At 38.1% G+C, this 15,509-nt stretch overlaps 1 protein-coding gene across 1 annotated transcript in view; it reads left to right on the forward strand.

The window, feature by feature from the left end:
• Nucleotides 1-4,343: 4,343 nt before the first annotated feature.
• LOC110150701 (zinc finger protein 33B-like) overlaps nt 4,344-15,509 on the forward strand; it is a 98,375-nt gene continuing 87,209 nt past the window's right edge. Inside the window, exon 1 of the mRNA XM_070464694.1 lies at nt 4,344-4,630. Coding sequence (XP_070320795.1) covers nt 4,616-4,630 — 15 coding nt within the window. The 5' untranslated portion in view covers nt 4,344-4,615. The remainder of the gene's footprint in view (nt 4,631-15,509) is intronic.

Consider the following 15,509-nt stretch of genomic DNA (forward strand, 5'->3'; position numbering starts at 1 on the left):
CAGATAGTATGCATCCTTATCTTTGTCTGACTTTTCAGTTGAACACTTTCCATATTTCACCATTAAGCATACTATTTGTTATATGTATTTGTAAAAATACTTTTTAGAAAAAACAAACATATGAGCATGAAGAATACATAGTGGAGAGGTTTTTATTTCAAAAGGGTAGTATGAAGTAATTTGGGGGTCTGCAGTTCTGTATTTTGAGTACAGTGGTGGTTACACAAATCTATGCACTTGTCAAAACTCATAAAAGTGGACAAAATGAACTTTTGTGTGTGTGTATACATATAAAGTAAAAATTTAAGTCTCAGTAAATGATATCTTGCATGTTTTTACTTAAACATTTACATTTCTTTCCATTCTAATCAACTTTTTCAAACGTGTTTATTTGAATTTTTTCTTTTTATTACACTACTACTCAGTTCTATAGCCCATTTTAAGTTTTTTCCTTTTATTGCTTTAAAGATCTTATTCTTCTTTTCTTTCAAATAGTAAAAATATAATTTCTTGGTTATTTGCTTTTAACGTCTTCTAAAAACTAGAGCTGAGTTGTTTGCTATTTTTTATTATAAAATGTTTCACATTAAATGTGTGGGTTTTTTGATGTCACAACTTCTCATCTCTATTTTCCTTTTCTAACTTAGTGGTTTACTTTATAAGCATTTCAGACCTTGAATCCATATGAACCTGTATCAAATGTGATCTTTGTTGGGAATGACTTGCTGTTTGGAATATTCCTTTCCTTCCCTGGTTGTTTTGAGATGCTACATTTATTATACTACATTTAAAAAATACTCTTAATCATGGTTATTGTATTACCATGAAGCAGATGCCAAACTATTTTAAATAATTGAGCAATATTATACATATTGAGATCTCTCTTAGACAGTTTTCTCCTTTTTGAAACGCTTTCTGGCTGTTTGTTGTTCAGTTGCTAGGTCATGTCCAGCTCTTTGTGACCCATGGACTAGAGCATGACAGATGCCTCTGTCCTTCACTGTCTCCCAGAATTTGCTCAAATTCGTGTCCACTGAGTTGGTGATGCTGTGTAACTACTCCATCCTCTGCCACTCCCTTCTCCTTTTGCTTCAGTCTTCCCAGCATCAGGGTCTTTTCCAGTGAGTCGGCTCTTTGCATCAGGTGGCCAAAGTATTGGAGCTTCAGCATCAGTCCTTCCAATGAATATTTAGGGTTGATTTCCTTTAGGATTAACTGGTTTGATCTCCTTGCTGTCCAAGGAACTCAAGAGTCTTCTCCAGCACCACAGTTCAAAAGCATCAATTCTTTGGTGCTCAGCCTTCTTTATGGTCCACCTCTCACATCCGTGTATGATTACTGGAAAAACCATATGGACCGTGGTCAGCAAAGTGATGTCCTCTTTTTAATATGCTGTCTAGGTTTGTCATAGCTCTCCTTCCAAGGAGCAAGTGTCTTTTAATTTCATGGCTGCAGTCACTATCTGCAGTGATTTTGGAGCCCAAGAAAATAAAATCTGTCACTGCTTTCACTTTTTCCCCTTCTATTTGTCATGAAGTGATGGGACCAGACACGATAATCTTAGTTTTTTTTTTTAATATTGAGTTTTAAGCCAGCTTTTTCACTCTCCTCTTTCACCTTCATCAAGAGGCTCTTTAGTTCCTCTTCACTTTCTGCCATTAGAGTGGTATCATCTGCATATCTGAGGTTGTTGATATTTCTCCTGGCAATCTTGATTCCAGCTTGTGATTCATCCAGCCTGGCATTTCACATGATGTACTCTGCATATAAGTTAAATAAGCAGGGTGACAATATACAGCCTTGATGTACTCCTTTCCCAATTTGGAACCAGTCTGTTGTTCCATGTCCAGTTCTAACTGTTGCTTCTTGACTGCATACAGGTTTCTCAGGAGACAGGTAAGGTGGTCTGGTATTCCCATCTCTTGAAGAATTTTCCAGTTTGTTGTGATCCACATAGTCAAAGGCTTTAGTGTAGTCAATGAAACAGAAGTAAATGTTTTTCTGGAATTCCCTTGCTTTCTCTATGATCCAGTGAATGTTGGCAATTTGATCTCTGGTTCTTCTGCCTTTTCTAAACCCAGCTTGTACATCTGGAAGTTCTTGGTTCACATACTGCTGAAAGCCTAGCTTGAAGGATTTTGAGCATAACCTTACTAGCATGTGAAATGAGCACAGTTGTACAGTAGTTTGAACATTCTTTGGCATTGCCCTTCTTTGGAATTGGAATGAAAACTGACCTTTTCCAGTCCTGTGGTCACTGCTGAGTTTTCCAAATTTGCTGACATATTGAATGCAGCACTTTAAGAACATCTGGCTGTTTAATTTAGATTTAATTTTATTCCAGATGAAGTTGAGAAGGCTTTTGTAATGTACACAGTACTTTAAAAAATCAAAGAGAAAAGTAGTAGATGCAAAAATTAGTTGAGATTCTTATTGGAATTTTGTCAAAAATACTGAATCTACCTATGAAAGGATTTATCTCCCTTTCTCTGAAGTAATTTTAATGTCACAAATGAAAGAATATATATGCGTGCTATGTCTCTTCAGTCGCCTCCCACTCTTTGTGACCCTGTGGATTGTAGACCGCCAGGTTCTTCTGTCCGTGGGATTCTTCAGGTGAGAATACTGGAGTGGGTTGCCAGGTTCTTCTCTAAGATGATTTATACATAGAGGAAGACTGTTTTCTTTTGGATTGTGTCCACTTAATTTATCTACAATTTTTATTTATTACTTTCATGATTTTAACTTGCTTTCTTGTCTGCCACCCCCAATCTCCGCCAGCTTTCCCTGATAATATAACTCTTTTATTAATGGGATCTATTTCCTAGTATTTATTTATTTCATTTGACTGTGCTGGGTCGCCAGATCCTCGATCTTCCTTTTGGCAGCTGTATCTTTAGTTGTGGCATGTAAACTCAGTTAGTGGCATGTGGGATCCAGCTCCCTGACCAGGGATTGAACCAGGTTCCCTGTGTTGGAAGTGTGTAATCTTAACCACTGAACCACCAAGTAAGTCCCCATTTCCCAGTATTTAAAAAAAAAAAAAAAAAGTGAAATTGACGTACAGTTTTCCTTTACTTGACTGTATGTAAATCTGCTTTCTTGGCTGCACAGAGAACTCGGCTGTAATCCATAACTTTGGGAAAAGTCCCTGACCGGCTCTAGCTGCTTAAATTACCTCAGGTCCAAATCTTCCACTGCCAGGTGTGCTGGACTCTCAGCTAATCCCAGCCCGCTGGTCGGCGAGACTAAAGGGAAACCTAGTTCTGGTGGTCAGTAGACTGTCTGACCCTGAGTGTGGGCCATCTGCGCATGCCTAGTTCCACCTTTTCCCTCTATGCATTTCCGCCTCTGCTTCTGTCTTTCTCCAGCCGTGCCTGGTAAGCGGTTCCGGGGCTGCTGAATCTATGCACTCTTCTGGGGCCAGTGCGCCTCGGAGGCGGAGAGGGGAGTGAGCTCGGGACGGCTGGTTGAGGACTATGTAGTTCAGGGAGTAGGAGGGAAAAGGTCAGTACCCGTGGTGGGGAGGAGCTCCGTAGGCCCCTGGGACAGCGAGAAGGGGGCGTCTCCATTGAGAAGAGTGGGTCGAAGTCCTAGACAGACTAGCCCCAGCCCTGAGTTGGCGCCGCTGTGCGAGAGGCCGTTTCTAAGGGCTCAGGAGGAGGGGCTTAATATACAGACAAGATGCGGCGGCGAGCGGGCGGCCCGGAGCGGGGGCGGGGCTGCTGGGAGGAAGCTTGCTGGGGAGGGCCGAGTGGTGCAGGGCGTGTGGTCTTGGAAGAACAGCCACCAGTCAGGGCTGATCAGTAGCTTTGTACACAGACTCCGTTTCTTTGGTTCTCCATTTATCCTTTTTGGCTTTCAAACTGCTCTCCAGTCATGTCCATTACTTCTTGTTTGTGTATGTTGTTTCTCTCTTCTTCTTCCCTTAGCATTCGGGAAAGATAGTCAAGAATTATCTGGTTTTTTTGTCTCTTTGGATAGAATTTCTTTCTCTTTGTTTCTGAAGATTCGTGCCTTATTCAGATCAGTTAGTGGCGAAGACTAAAAGATCTGACTCATAAGCCGGTACTGCTTACACTTTTCCATACAACTAAAAGCAAGTGTTTTATAGAAGAGTCTTCTGTGAAATGGCAACAACGATAAAACATGGGTCTTTCCTTAAAGCACTGCTTTTATAGCTTTCTGTGGAGTCACTATGCAAAGGTTTAGTAACATTAGTCTGGAAGTTAAACAGCCTAGTCCTGAGTTTCTTTTTCTTTCTTCTTTAGTCCTAAGTATTCTTTTTTTAACAACAGTTTTGGTGTAATTAATATTCCTTCATTGTGTGTATTTTTCCATAGGCAGTAAATACTTAACTCTGAAAAAATTTATACCCAAGAGCTACATGGTAATATTAGAGTTGTATTAGGTAGGTGGTCATCAACAATATATACCCCTGTCTTTGAAGGTCAAAGGGACATTAACATTTTTTTCCTTATCTAGTGGTGTGTTTAGCTTTATAGGAAAGGAGAATTCAGGAGCTGCCACACAGGCCGGATCTTTCATGACTCCTGTCCTCTTCTAACCCAGTGTATCTTCAGAGTTGTCTACATTTTTCCAAGAACAGCTGAAAATGAATAAATCCCAGGTGAGTTTGTTCATTCCTTTGTTTAACTGTGGACTTTGTGAGATTTTAAGAGTCCATACGTTAAGATGGGAAATCAGTAATAGATAAAAAATGAACTTCATAGAAAATAGCAAATCAAGAGCAGAACCAAGTTGGCTTGTATATACTGATCATTTATATAACACAGTTTCTAAGTTAGCCTGCAAATAGGTTTCTGATGTTTCTGATAACCATGGCAGAAAGGGAGACACTGTATTTTGGATACAAAAAGATTCCTTTGAAGATGCAACAGAGTCTTACTGGAAGATACCCTTTTTGCTCTTAACCTAGGGACACGTAGTAAGTAATTTCCAGGGACAGCCCTGAAATGAATGCCTCAGACCATTCCTTACTGAGGGTAAAAGGGTTGAAGAGATGGTTCAAATAATGAGTTTTATGATAGTCTTACTTATTTTTGTATGTTTAAAGGAATAAATGGCCTGCATGCCTGTTACAAAGCTATTTTATCTTAGCCAAGCTGTGCGTAGAAGTCCTGAAACAGATGGTTCCAAGTTAAATTCTCTGGTAAATGTTTCTGAGTCCCTCAGTCAGCTTTCATCCCGCAGCATTCTCTCTTGGTTTTCTCCACTTTAGAGTCTGTTCAGGTAAACGTCACCGGTGACTTAATTGTAGCAGTCTTCCTTGGACAGCGCTGCAGAGCTGACTGCTCTCTCCTGAAGTTCTCCTGTGTTCACTTCCGAAACTGCTCTTCTGAGAGCTTTTTCTTGGGGTACTCCTCATTGTGCCCCAGTGTTCAGTTCTGGGCTTAGTTCCAGCTTCTGTCAGACTTCTCATTTTACCCCCACATTGGAAAAATATGTAGATAGTTGGACAATACCATATATTGTTTGGGGTGCTTTTTAAAAATATGTAAACTATTTTAATGTATCTGTGATACAGTTTTCTGGTTCACTAATAATTTGAAATCTATTGATATGTAGTTTTATTCCTTTTAATGCCATATTTTTCCATTCTCAATATTCTATTGGTAGATATTTAGGTACCTACCTAAATTTAGGTAGTTTCGATTTTTTAGTAATATAAACTGTGCTACTATGAATATCCTTGTCACTCTCTGCACAAATACAGATGTGTCTCAGACTCTAGAGCAGTGCTTCTCAAAGTGAGGTTCTTTGGCTGGAAGCAGCAGCATCACCCAGAAACCTGTGTGAAATTGCAGATGCTTATACCCTATCTCAAACTGCTGGCAAAGAGATGGAGGGGTAGGCTCAGCAGTCTGTTTTAACCGGGTATTCATGTGATGCAGATAGTTGCTAAGTTTAAGAATCACTGCTCTAGGGTTCTGTGATTAATAGGTTTGAGTTATAAGATATGAAAATCAAGATTATTTTCCCTCCCATCTTTCCAGATATAAAAATTACTTCCTCCGTAATAGGTGAAAAACTTTAATTTTGTGACTGATGATTGTGGTTGTGCAGCTTTCATAAGTGTATGGCTTTTCCGGTTTTGCACTGAGTTTTGTATGCATTCCCTATGTATTTTAAATGGTAATCTTTTGTTATAACTGTTACTAATTATCTTTTCTCAGTATGCTTTTTGTCTTTTCATTTAATAGTATATTTTCTGAAACTTTTATATAGTAATACAATCCTTTTGTGCTTTCTGTTTTTTATTCTTGTTTTCTTTACCCCAGGGGCCTAATGAAATTTTTTATTTTGTCTAGAAATGCCAAGCATGTTTTTTTAAGAAAAGTATTTAGTACCTTAAGCCATCTGGAATTAAAAAAAAAAATATATATATATATACATATACATATGTATATAATGTGTATACACATATGTGTGTATACATGTATACATACATATATACATATATATAATATATATATACATACATATATATTATATATATATATACATATATATATATAAAATGTGATTAAAGGACCTAATTTTATGTTACCCATCTGTAAAAAATAAAGAGCACAATAAAAGGATAACATTTCCTGACCAAGCACTAGCAAAACAGATCTGAGTAGGAGTACCTGCCACATGTCTTCATTATGAAAGCTGCTGGCTTAGACTGGGTAGATTTTGTCATGTTCACAAAGTATCTATTGAGAGGCATACAGGTTTTATTTACATTCCCACCAACAGTGCAAGAGGATTTCCTTTTCTCCACCCCCCTTCCAGCATTTATTGTTTGTAGGTTTTTTGATGATGGCCATTCTGACCGACCGGTGTGAGGTGATACTTCATTGTAGTTTTGATTTGCACTTTTCTATTAGTGATGTTGAGCATCTTTTCATGTGCCTCTTAGCCATCTGTCTTCTTTAGAGAAATGTCCGTTTAGATCTTCTGCCGAGTTTTTGATCAGGTTTGTTTTTTGATATTGGAGAATGCTTAAGGTCCACTCTCAGCAAGTTTCTGCTGTACAGTACTGTATAGTTAAGAATAATCCAACACACTGTACATTAGATCCTCCTCAGTTATTCTTTTTTATCTTTTTTTATTGGAGTATAATTGCACTACAGTTCATTTACCATGAAATGAACCAGTTATGTGTATATATATCCCCTCCCTCTTAAACTTCCTTCCCACCCCACTCTCATCCCACCCATCTAGGTCATCACAGAGCACTGAGCTGAGCTGCCTGTGCTTTATAGCAGATTTACACCAGCTGTCTGTTTTACACATGGTAGTGTATATATGTCAATCCTAATCTCCCAATTCATCCCACCCTCCCCTTCCTCCCTGTGTCCACATGTCCGTTCTCTACATCTGCATCTCTATTCCTGCCCTGGAAATAGGTTCATCTGTACCATTTTTCAATGGCAGCCCACTCCAGTACTCTTGCCTGGAAAATCCTGTGGACGGAGGAGCCTGGTAGGCTGCAGTCCATGGGGTTGCTAAGAGTCGGACACGACTGAGCAACTTCACTTTCACTTTTCACTTTCATGCATTGGAGAAGGAAATGGCAACCCACTCCAGTGTTCTTGCCTGGAGAATCCCAGGGACAGGGGAGCCTGGTGGCTGCCATCTATGGGGTTGCACAGAGTCAGACACAACTGAGGCGACTTAGCAGCAGCAGCAGCAGTACCATTTTTCTAGATTCCATACATATGCGTTAATATATGATGTTTATTTTTCTCTTTCTGACTGACTTCACTCTGCATGACAGACTCTAGGTCCATCCACATTTCTACAAATGACCCAGTTTCATTCCTTTTTATGGCTGAGCAAAATTACTCTTATAATAACTGAACATTTATACCTTTTGATTTACATCATTCTATTTCCCCTTTCTCCTAGCCCTTGGCAACCCCCATTTCATTCTTTCTGTGAAATTGGCTTTTATTGGTGGTGGTGGTGGTGTTTTTAGATTCCACGTGTAAGTGATACCAATAGTATACCTTTCGTTGTCTGACTTATTTCACTTAGCATAATACTCTCAAGGTCCATTTACATTTTTCCAATGTCAGGATTTCCTTCTTTTTATAGCCAAATAGTATTCCATTGTATACATCCATTACATTTTCTTTATTCATTCTTATTGAACATTCTTTCATTCTTCAATGTTTCTATCCCTTGGCTATTGCAAGTAATGCTACAATGAACACGAGGGTACAGATATCTCTTTCGGATAGTGGTTTTGTTTCTTTGGGGTTTATACCCAAGAGTGGAATTGCTGGATCATAAAATAGTTCTATTTTAAATTTTTTCAGGAGCCTCCATAGTGTTTCCATAATTGCTATACCAGTTTGCATTCCCACTAACAGTGCACAAGGCTTCCCTTTTCTCTGAATCCTTGACAGCATTTGTTATCTCCTGTCTTTTTGATAATAGCCATTTTAACAAGTGTGAGATGATACCTCATTGTGATTTTGTTTACATTTGATTAGTGATTTTGAGCACCTTTGGCCATTTGTATGTCTTTGGAAAAATGTTTATTAACGTTCTTTGACCACTTTTAAATTGGATTATTTGCTTTCTTGCTTTTGAGTTATATGAGTTCTTTATGTATTTTGTATATTATCAGAAACATGTCTTGGGAATATTTTCCTGTAGGTTGCCTTTTCAGTTTTCTTGATTGTTTCCTTGGCGGTGCAGAAGCTCTAATGTTTTTGTTTGTTTTGGCCACACCACGTGGCATTGTGGGATCCTAGTTCCCAGACCAGGGGATTGAACCTGTGTCTCTTACAGTGGTAGCTTAGAGTCTTAACCCCTGGACCACCAGGGAAGTCCCCCAAAGCTCTTACATTTGATGTAGCCCTGTTTGTTTATTTTAGCTTTCTTTGCTTATGCTTTTGGTATCTTACCCAAGAATCACTGCCAGGAATAATGTCAAGGAGCTCCTTCCCTGTGTTTTCTTTTAGGGTCTTTTGTTTAAGTCTTTGATCTATTTCAAGTTAATTGTTCTGAGTGATGTAAGATCAGGGTCCAGTTTTATCCTTTCACAGGTAGATATCAGTTTCCTTAACACCAGTTACTAAAGAGATTATCCTTTTCATGTTGTGTGTTATTGGCACCCCCTCAAAAATCAATTAACTGTGTTAAGTGTGGTGTGGGTTTATGTTTAGGCTCTCTTTTCCACTTTACTGCAACTATTTTTATCACACATGAGTTTCCCTTTCACTGTAATTAGTATTCACTTAATGTAAATGAACTGATTCTTAATTCATCCATTCAGCAACCATTTATGAATATTTATTATGTGTCCTAGAATAAGATATAGTTTTTATAAGTAGCAATTCTTAGAATTATGTCAGGCATTTAGTTTTTATATTATTACAAGTCTTATGATGGAGACTTGTATCCCTATCAAGGTGGGCTTCCCAGTAGGTCAAATGGTAATGAATCTGCCTGCAATGCAGGAGACCCAGGTTCGATCCCTGAGTTGGGAAGATCCCCTGGAGAAGGGCATGGCAACCCACTCCAGTATTCTTGCCTGGAGAATTCCATGGACAGAGGGGCCTGGCAGGCTACAGTCCATGAGTCACAAAGAGTCAGACACAACTGAGTGACTAACACTTTCACTATGATAGAGATATAAACAAAATCCTGTTTTGTTTTCGTTAGGATTTTTTTTTTCTAGTCAAAAATTAAGAGGTGGACCTTTTAAGCTTAAGATTACTGTTTTTTATGTTGGGTGATTTAATCTATCTTCATTTATTGTTGTTTGGTTTTAGGCCCTCTGTCCCACAGTGTATTTACTTGCTGTGTTTTCTTGTTGGTTGTTCATACATGTTTTATTGATGTATTTTAATTTGCTTTGTTTTTTTTGACACTGAGTCAGCTTACAGTGCAATATTCTATTTTAACATAGGATCCCTAAGTGATACTGTGTTATTCCACCCTACCTTACTTCTCCACCTTACCAACTTACTTTACTTCTCAATCAGTATACTATCCCTCTTCAGATATTTAAGCAGTCTCAGCCTTGGTACTTATGATATGTAGCTACATCAACAGATACCAAGATTTTTATCAACATATTCTCTATTAGCAACTTAAGAAAATATCACATTTTCAAACCTGTCCTTTCAGAAGCTATAAATTATCTTGTTTAAAAGCCCTGTAGCTACTGGCTGTTAACTTACTGGCAGATATTTATTGTTGATTTTATAAATTCATTCACTATTTCATATATTCCACTTTCCCCTTTTTTGAAGTCTGATTTTTTAATTCTGTTTTGTGCTATATCATGATACAATAAAGTGTGTAAGGTGCATTCAATATAAGTGTATACAGCCTTTTTTTCAAGACACATATATAAATCATAGTAACTACCAACTAGGTCAACATGCTTAATATTTCTGCCACCCCTTAAGGTTCCTTCATGAGTTTTCCAGTCTTTAAGAACAACTTTCCTTCCCCTTTGTGGTGCTTGTCTATCATTATTTATTAATTTTGCCTGTTATTGAGACTTAGATGTATACAGTTTGTGTGTACATTTTTATATGAGGCTTTTTTCATCAAATATATGTTAGATTCATCCATGTTGCTGCATGTACCAGTAGCTTATCTCTTGTATTGCTGCATAGTATTCCACTACATGAAAAGACAATTTACTCATCCATTCTCCTTTTTTTTCCTTTTCTTGCCACTTTTATTCAACATATTATTGGAACTCTTAGTCGCAGCAGTTATATAAGACAAAAAGAAAAGAAATCCAAATGGGAAAGGGAAAAAGAAAACTTACATAATTTGCATATGACATTATACGGTATATAGAAAGTCATCTGGGCTTCCCAGGGTGGTGCTCGTGATGAAGAGCCTGCCGGCCAGTGCAGGAGACGTAGGAGAGGGAGCTCACACCGGGGGCGGGAAGATCCCCTCGAGGGAGAAGCGGCAGCCCACCCACCCCAGTGCTCCTGCCTGGAGCATCCCAGGGACAGGGGAGCCCGGCGGGCTGCAGTCCACGGGGTGCAGGGAGACACACACAACTTAAACGACGTAGCACACAGCACACAAAACCCTGCAGATGCCCCCCAAAATAGAACAAGTGAATACAGTAAAGCTGCACAATACAGATTAACACATACAATCTATAGTGTTTCTATACACAAAAAATGATCTATCAGAAAGAAATGAAGAAAACAGCCCGTTTATAACTGCATCAAAAAATAAGATATCTAGGAATAAATGAATGTACCCATTTATCAAAACTTATCACATAATACATTAAGATTTGTGTATTTTGATCTTTTACCTAACATGTAAAATAAATTGTAAAAGAAAGTTAAAAACACTGACTAGATAGATTTCAGTTCAGTTCAGTCTCTTAGTCACATCCGACTCCTTGAAACCCCATGCACTGCAGTATGCCAGGCTTTTCTGTCCATCACCAGTTCCCAGAGCTTGCCCAAACTCATGTCCATCGAGTCAGTAATGCCATCCAACTATCTCATCCTCTGTCATCCCTTTCTCCTCTTGCCTTTAGTCTTTCCCAGCGTCAGGGTCTTTTCCAATGACTCAGTTCTTTGCATTAGGTGGCCAAAGTATTGGCGCTTCAGCTTCAACATCAGTCCTTCCAATGACTAGTCAGGACTTTAGGATGGACTGATTGGATCTCCTTGCAGTCCAAGGGACTCTCAAGAGTCTTCTCTAACACCACAGTTCAAAAGCATCAATTCTTTGGTGCTCAGCCTTCTTTATGGTCCAACTGTCACATCCATACATGACTACTGGAAAAAACATAGCTTTGACTAGACAGACCTTTGTCGGCAAAGTAATGTCTCTGCTTTCTTGTCTTTTTTTTTTCTTTTTTAATTGAAGGATAATTGCTTTACAGAATTTTGTGGTTTTCTGTCATACATCAACAAGAATCAGCCACAGGTATACCCATGTCCCCTCCCTCCCGGTCCTCCCTCCCCATCCCACCCTTCAGCCTGTCACAGAGCCCTTGTTTGAGTTCCCTGAGTCACACAGCAAATTCCCATTGGCTGTCTATTTTACATGTGGTATTGTAAATTTCTATGTTACTCTCTCCAATCTCCCCTTCTCCCTCCTCTCCTCCCACCTTGTCCATAGGTCTGTTCTCTATGTCTGTTTCTCCATTGCTGCCCTGAAAATAAATTCATCAGTGCCATCTCTTCAGATTCCATATATATGTGTCAGTATACGATATTTATATACTTCTTTGAGTTACTTCAGTCTATATAATAGGCTCTAGTTTCGTCCACCTCATTAGAATAGATTCTAATTGTGTTCCTTTTTTATGGCTGAGTGGTATTCCATTGTGTGTATGTACCACAGCTTCTTTATCCATTCATCTGTTGATGGACATCTAGGTTGCTTCCATGTTCTAGCTGTTGTAAATAGTGCTGCAGTGAACATTGGGGTACATGTGTCTTTTTCAGTTTTGATTTCCTCAGGGTATATGCCTAGGAGTGGGATTGCTGGGTCATATGGTGGTTTTATTCCTAGCTTTTTAAGGAGTCTCCATACTGTCTTCCATAGTGGCTGTATCAGTTTACATTCCCACCAGCAATGCAAGAGTGTTCCCTTTTCTCCACACCCTCTCCAGCATTTATTGTTTCTTAGGTTTTTTGATGATGGCCATTCTGACCTGACCGGTGTGAGGTGATACTTCATTGCAGTTTTGATTTGCATTTCTCTAATAATGAGTGATGTTGAGCATCTTTTCATGTGCTTGTTAGCCATCTGCATGTCTTCTTTGGAGAAATTTCTCTTCAGGTCTGCTTTCCTAATTTGATTGGGTTTGCTTTTCTGGTATTGAGTTGTATGAGCTGCTTGTATATTTTGGAAGATTAATCTTCATCAGTTGTTTCATTTGCTATTATTTTCTCCCATTCTGAGGGCTGTCTTTTCACCTTGTTTGTGGTTTCCTTTGCTGTGCAAAAGCTTTTACATTTAATTAGGTCCTATTTGTTTAGTTTTGTTTTTATTTCCATTACTCTAGGAGATGGGTCCTAGAAGATCTTGCTTTGATTTATGTCATCGAGTTTTCTGCCTATGTTCTTCTCTAAGAGTTTAGCAGTTTCTGGTCTTAAATTTAGGTCTATAATCCACTTTGAGTTTATCTTTGTGTATGGTATTAGGTAGTGATCTAATTTCATTCTTTTGAATGAAGTAGCTGTCCAGTTTTCCCCACACCACTTATTGAAGAGGCTGTCTTTGCCCCATTGTATATTTTTGCCTCCTTTGTCAAAAATAAGGCACCATAGGTGGATGGGTTTATCTCTGGGTTCTCTTGTTCCATTGGTCTCTATTTCTGGTTTTGTGCTAGTACATACTATGTACCATACCATACTCTTGATGACTGTAGCTTTGTAGTATAGTCTGAAGTCAGGAAGGTTGATTCCTCCAGCTCCATTCTTCTTTCTCAAGACTGCTTTGGCTATTCAGGGTCTTTTGTGTTTCCATATGAATTGTGAAATTTTTTGTTCTAGTTCTGTGAAAAATGCCATTGGTAATTTGACAGGGATCACATTGAATCTGTAGATTGCTTTTGGTAGTATAGTCATTTTCACAATATTGATTCTTCCTACCCAGGAACATGGAATATCTCTCCATCTGTTTATGTCATCTTTGATTTCTTTCATCAGTGTCTTATAGTTTTCATATACAGCTCTTTTGTCTCCTTAGGTAGGTTTATTCCTAGATATTTTATTCTTTTTGTTGCAATGGTGAATGGTATTGATTCCTTAATTTCTCTTTCTGATTTTTCATTGTTAGTATATAGGAGTGCAAGTGATTTCTGTGTATTGACCTTGTATCCTGCGACTTTGCTGAATTCACTGATTAGCTCTAGTAATTTTCTGATAGTTTCTTTTGGGTTTTCTATGTATAGTATCATGTCATCTGCAAACAGTGAGAGTTTTACTTCTTCTTTTCTGATCTGGATTCCTTTTATTTCTTTTTCTTCTCTAATTGCTGTAGCTAGGACTTCCAAAACTATGTTGAATAATAGTGGTGAGAGTGGACACCCTTGTCTTATTCCTGATCTTAGAGGGAATGCTTTTAGTTTTTCACCATTGAGAATAATGTTTGCTGTGGGCTTTTCATATATGGCCTTTACTATGTTGAGGTAGGTTCCTTCTATGCCCATTTTTTGAAGTGTTTTTATCATAAATGGATGCTGGATTTTGTTGAAGGCTTTTTCTGCATCTATTGAGATGATCATATGGTTTTTATCTTTCAGTTTGTTGATATGGTGTATCATGTTGATTGATTTGCATATATTGAAGAATCCTTGCATCCCTGGACTAAACTGGACTCGATCATGGCCTGTGAGCTTTTTATTGTGTTGTTGGATTCTGTTTGCTAGAATTTTGTTGAGGATTTTTGCATCTACATCAGTGATATTGCTTGTAATTTTCTTTTTTCGTGTTGTCTTGCCTGGTTTTGGTATGAGGGTGATTGTGGCCTTATGGAGTGAGTTTGGAAGTGTTCCTTCCTCTGCAGTTTTTTGGAAGAGTTTCAGAAAAATAGGCATTAGCTCTTCTCTAAATGTTTGATAGAATTCCCCTGTGAAGCCATCTGGCCCTGGGCTTTTGTTTTTTGGGGAGATTTTTGATCACTGTTTTGATTTCAGTGTTTGTAATTGGGTTGTTCATAATTTCTATTTCTTCCTGGTTCAGTCTTGGGAGGCTGATCTTTTCTAAGTATCTGTCCATTTCCTCTAGGTTGTCCATTTTATTAGCATATAGTTGCTCATAATATTCTCTTATGATCCTTTGTATTTCTGTGTTGTCTGTTGTAACCTCTCCTTTTTCATTTCTAATTTTGTTGATTTGATTTTTCTCCCTTTTTTTCTTGATGAGTCTGGCTAAGTGGTTTGTCAATTTTGTTTATCTTCTCAAAGAACCAGCTTTTAGTTTTACTAATCTTTGCTATTGTTTCCTTCATTACTTTTTCATTTATTTCTACTCTGATTTTTACAATCTCCTTACTTCTGATAACTTTGGGGGTTTTTGGTTCTTTTTTTTCCAGCTGCTTTAGATGTCGAGTTAGGCTGTCTATTCGATGCTTTTCTTGTTTCTTGAGGTATGATTGTATTGCTATAAACTTCTCTTTTACAAACTGCTTTTGCTGAATCCCATAGGTTTTGGGTTGTCATGTTTTCATTGTCATTTGTTTCTAGGAATCTTTTGATTTCTTTTCTTATTTCTTCAGTAACCTCTTTGTTATTTAGTAATGTATTGTTTAATCTCCATGAGTTTGTGTTTTTTGCTGTTTTTTTTCCTGTAGTTGATATCTAGTCTCATAGCATTGTGGTCAGAGAAGATACTTGATACAATTTCAATTTTCTTAAATTTACTGAGGCTTGATTTGTGGCCCAAGATGTGGTCTATCCTGGAGAATGTTCCATGTGCACTTGAGAAGAAAGTGTATTCTGCATTTGGATGGAAAGTTCTGAAGATGCCAATTAGATC

This window comes from Odocoileus virginianus, unplaced genomic scaffold, assembly GCF_023699985.2.
Source record: "Odocoileus virginianus isolate 20LAN1187 ecotype Illinois unplaced genomic scaffold, Ovbor_1.2 Unplaced_Contig_62, whole genome shotgun sequence".
Classification (NCBI taxonomy): Eukaryota; Metazoa; Chordata; class Mammalia; order Artiodactyla; family Cervidae; genus Odocoileus; species Odocoileus virginianus.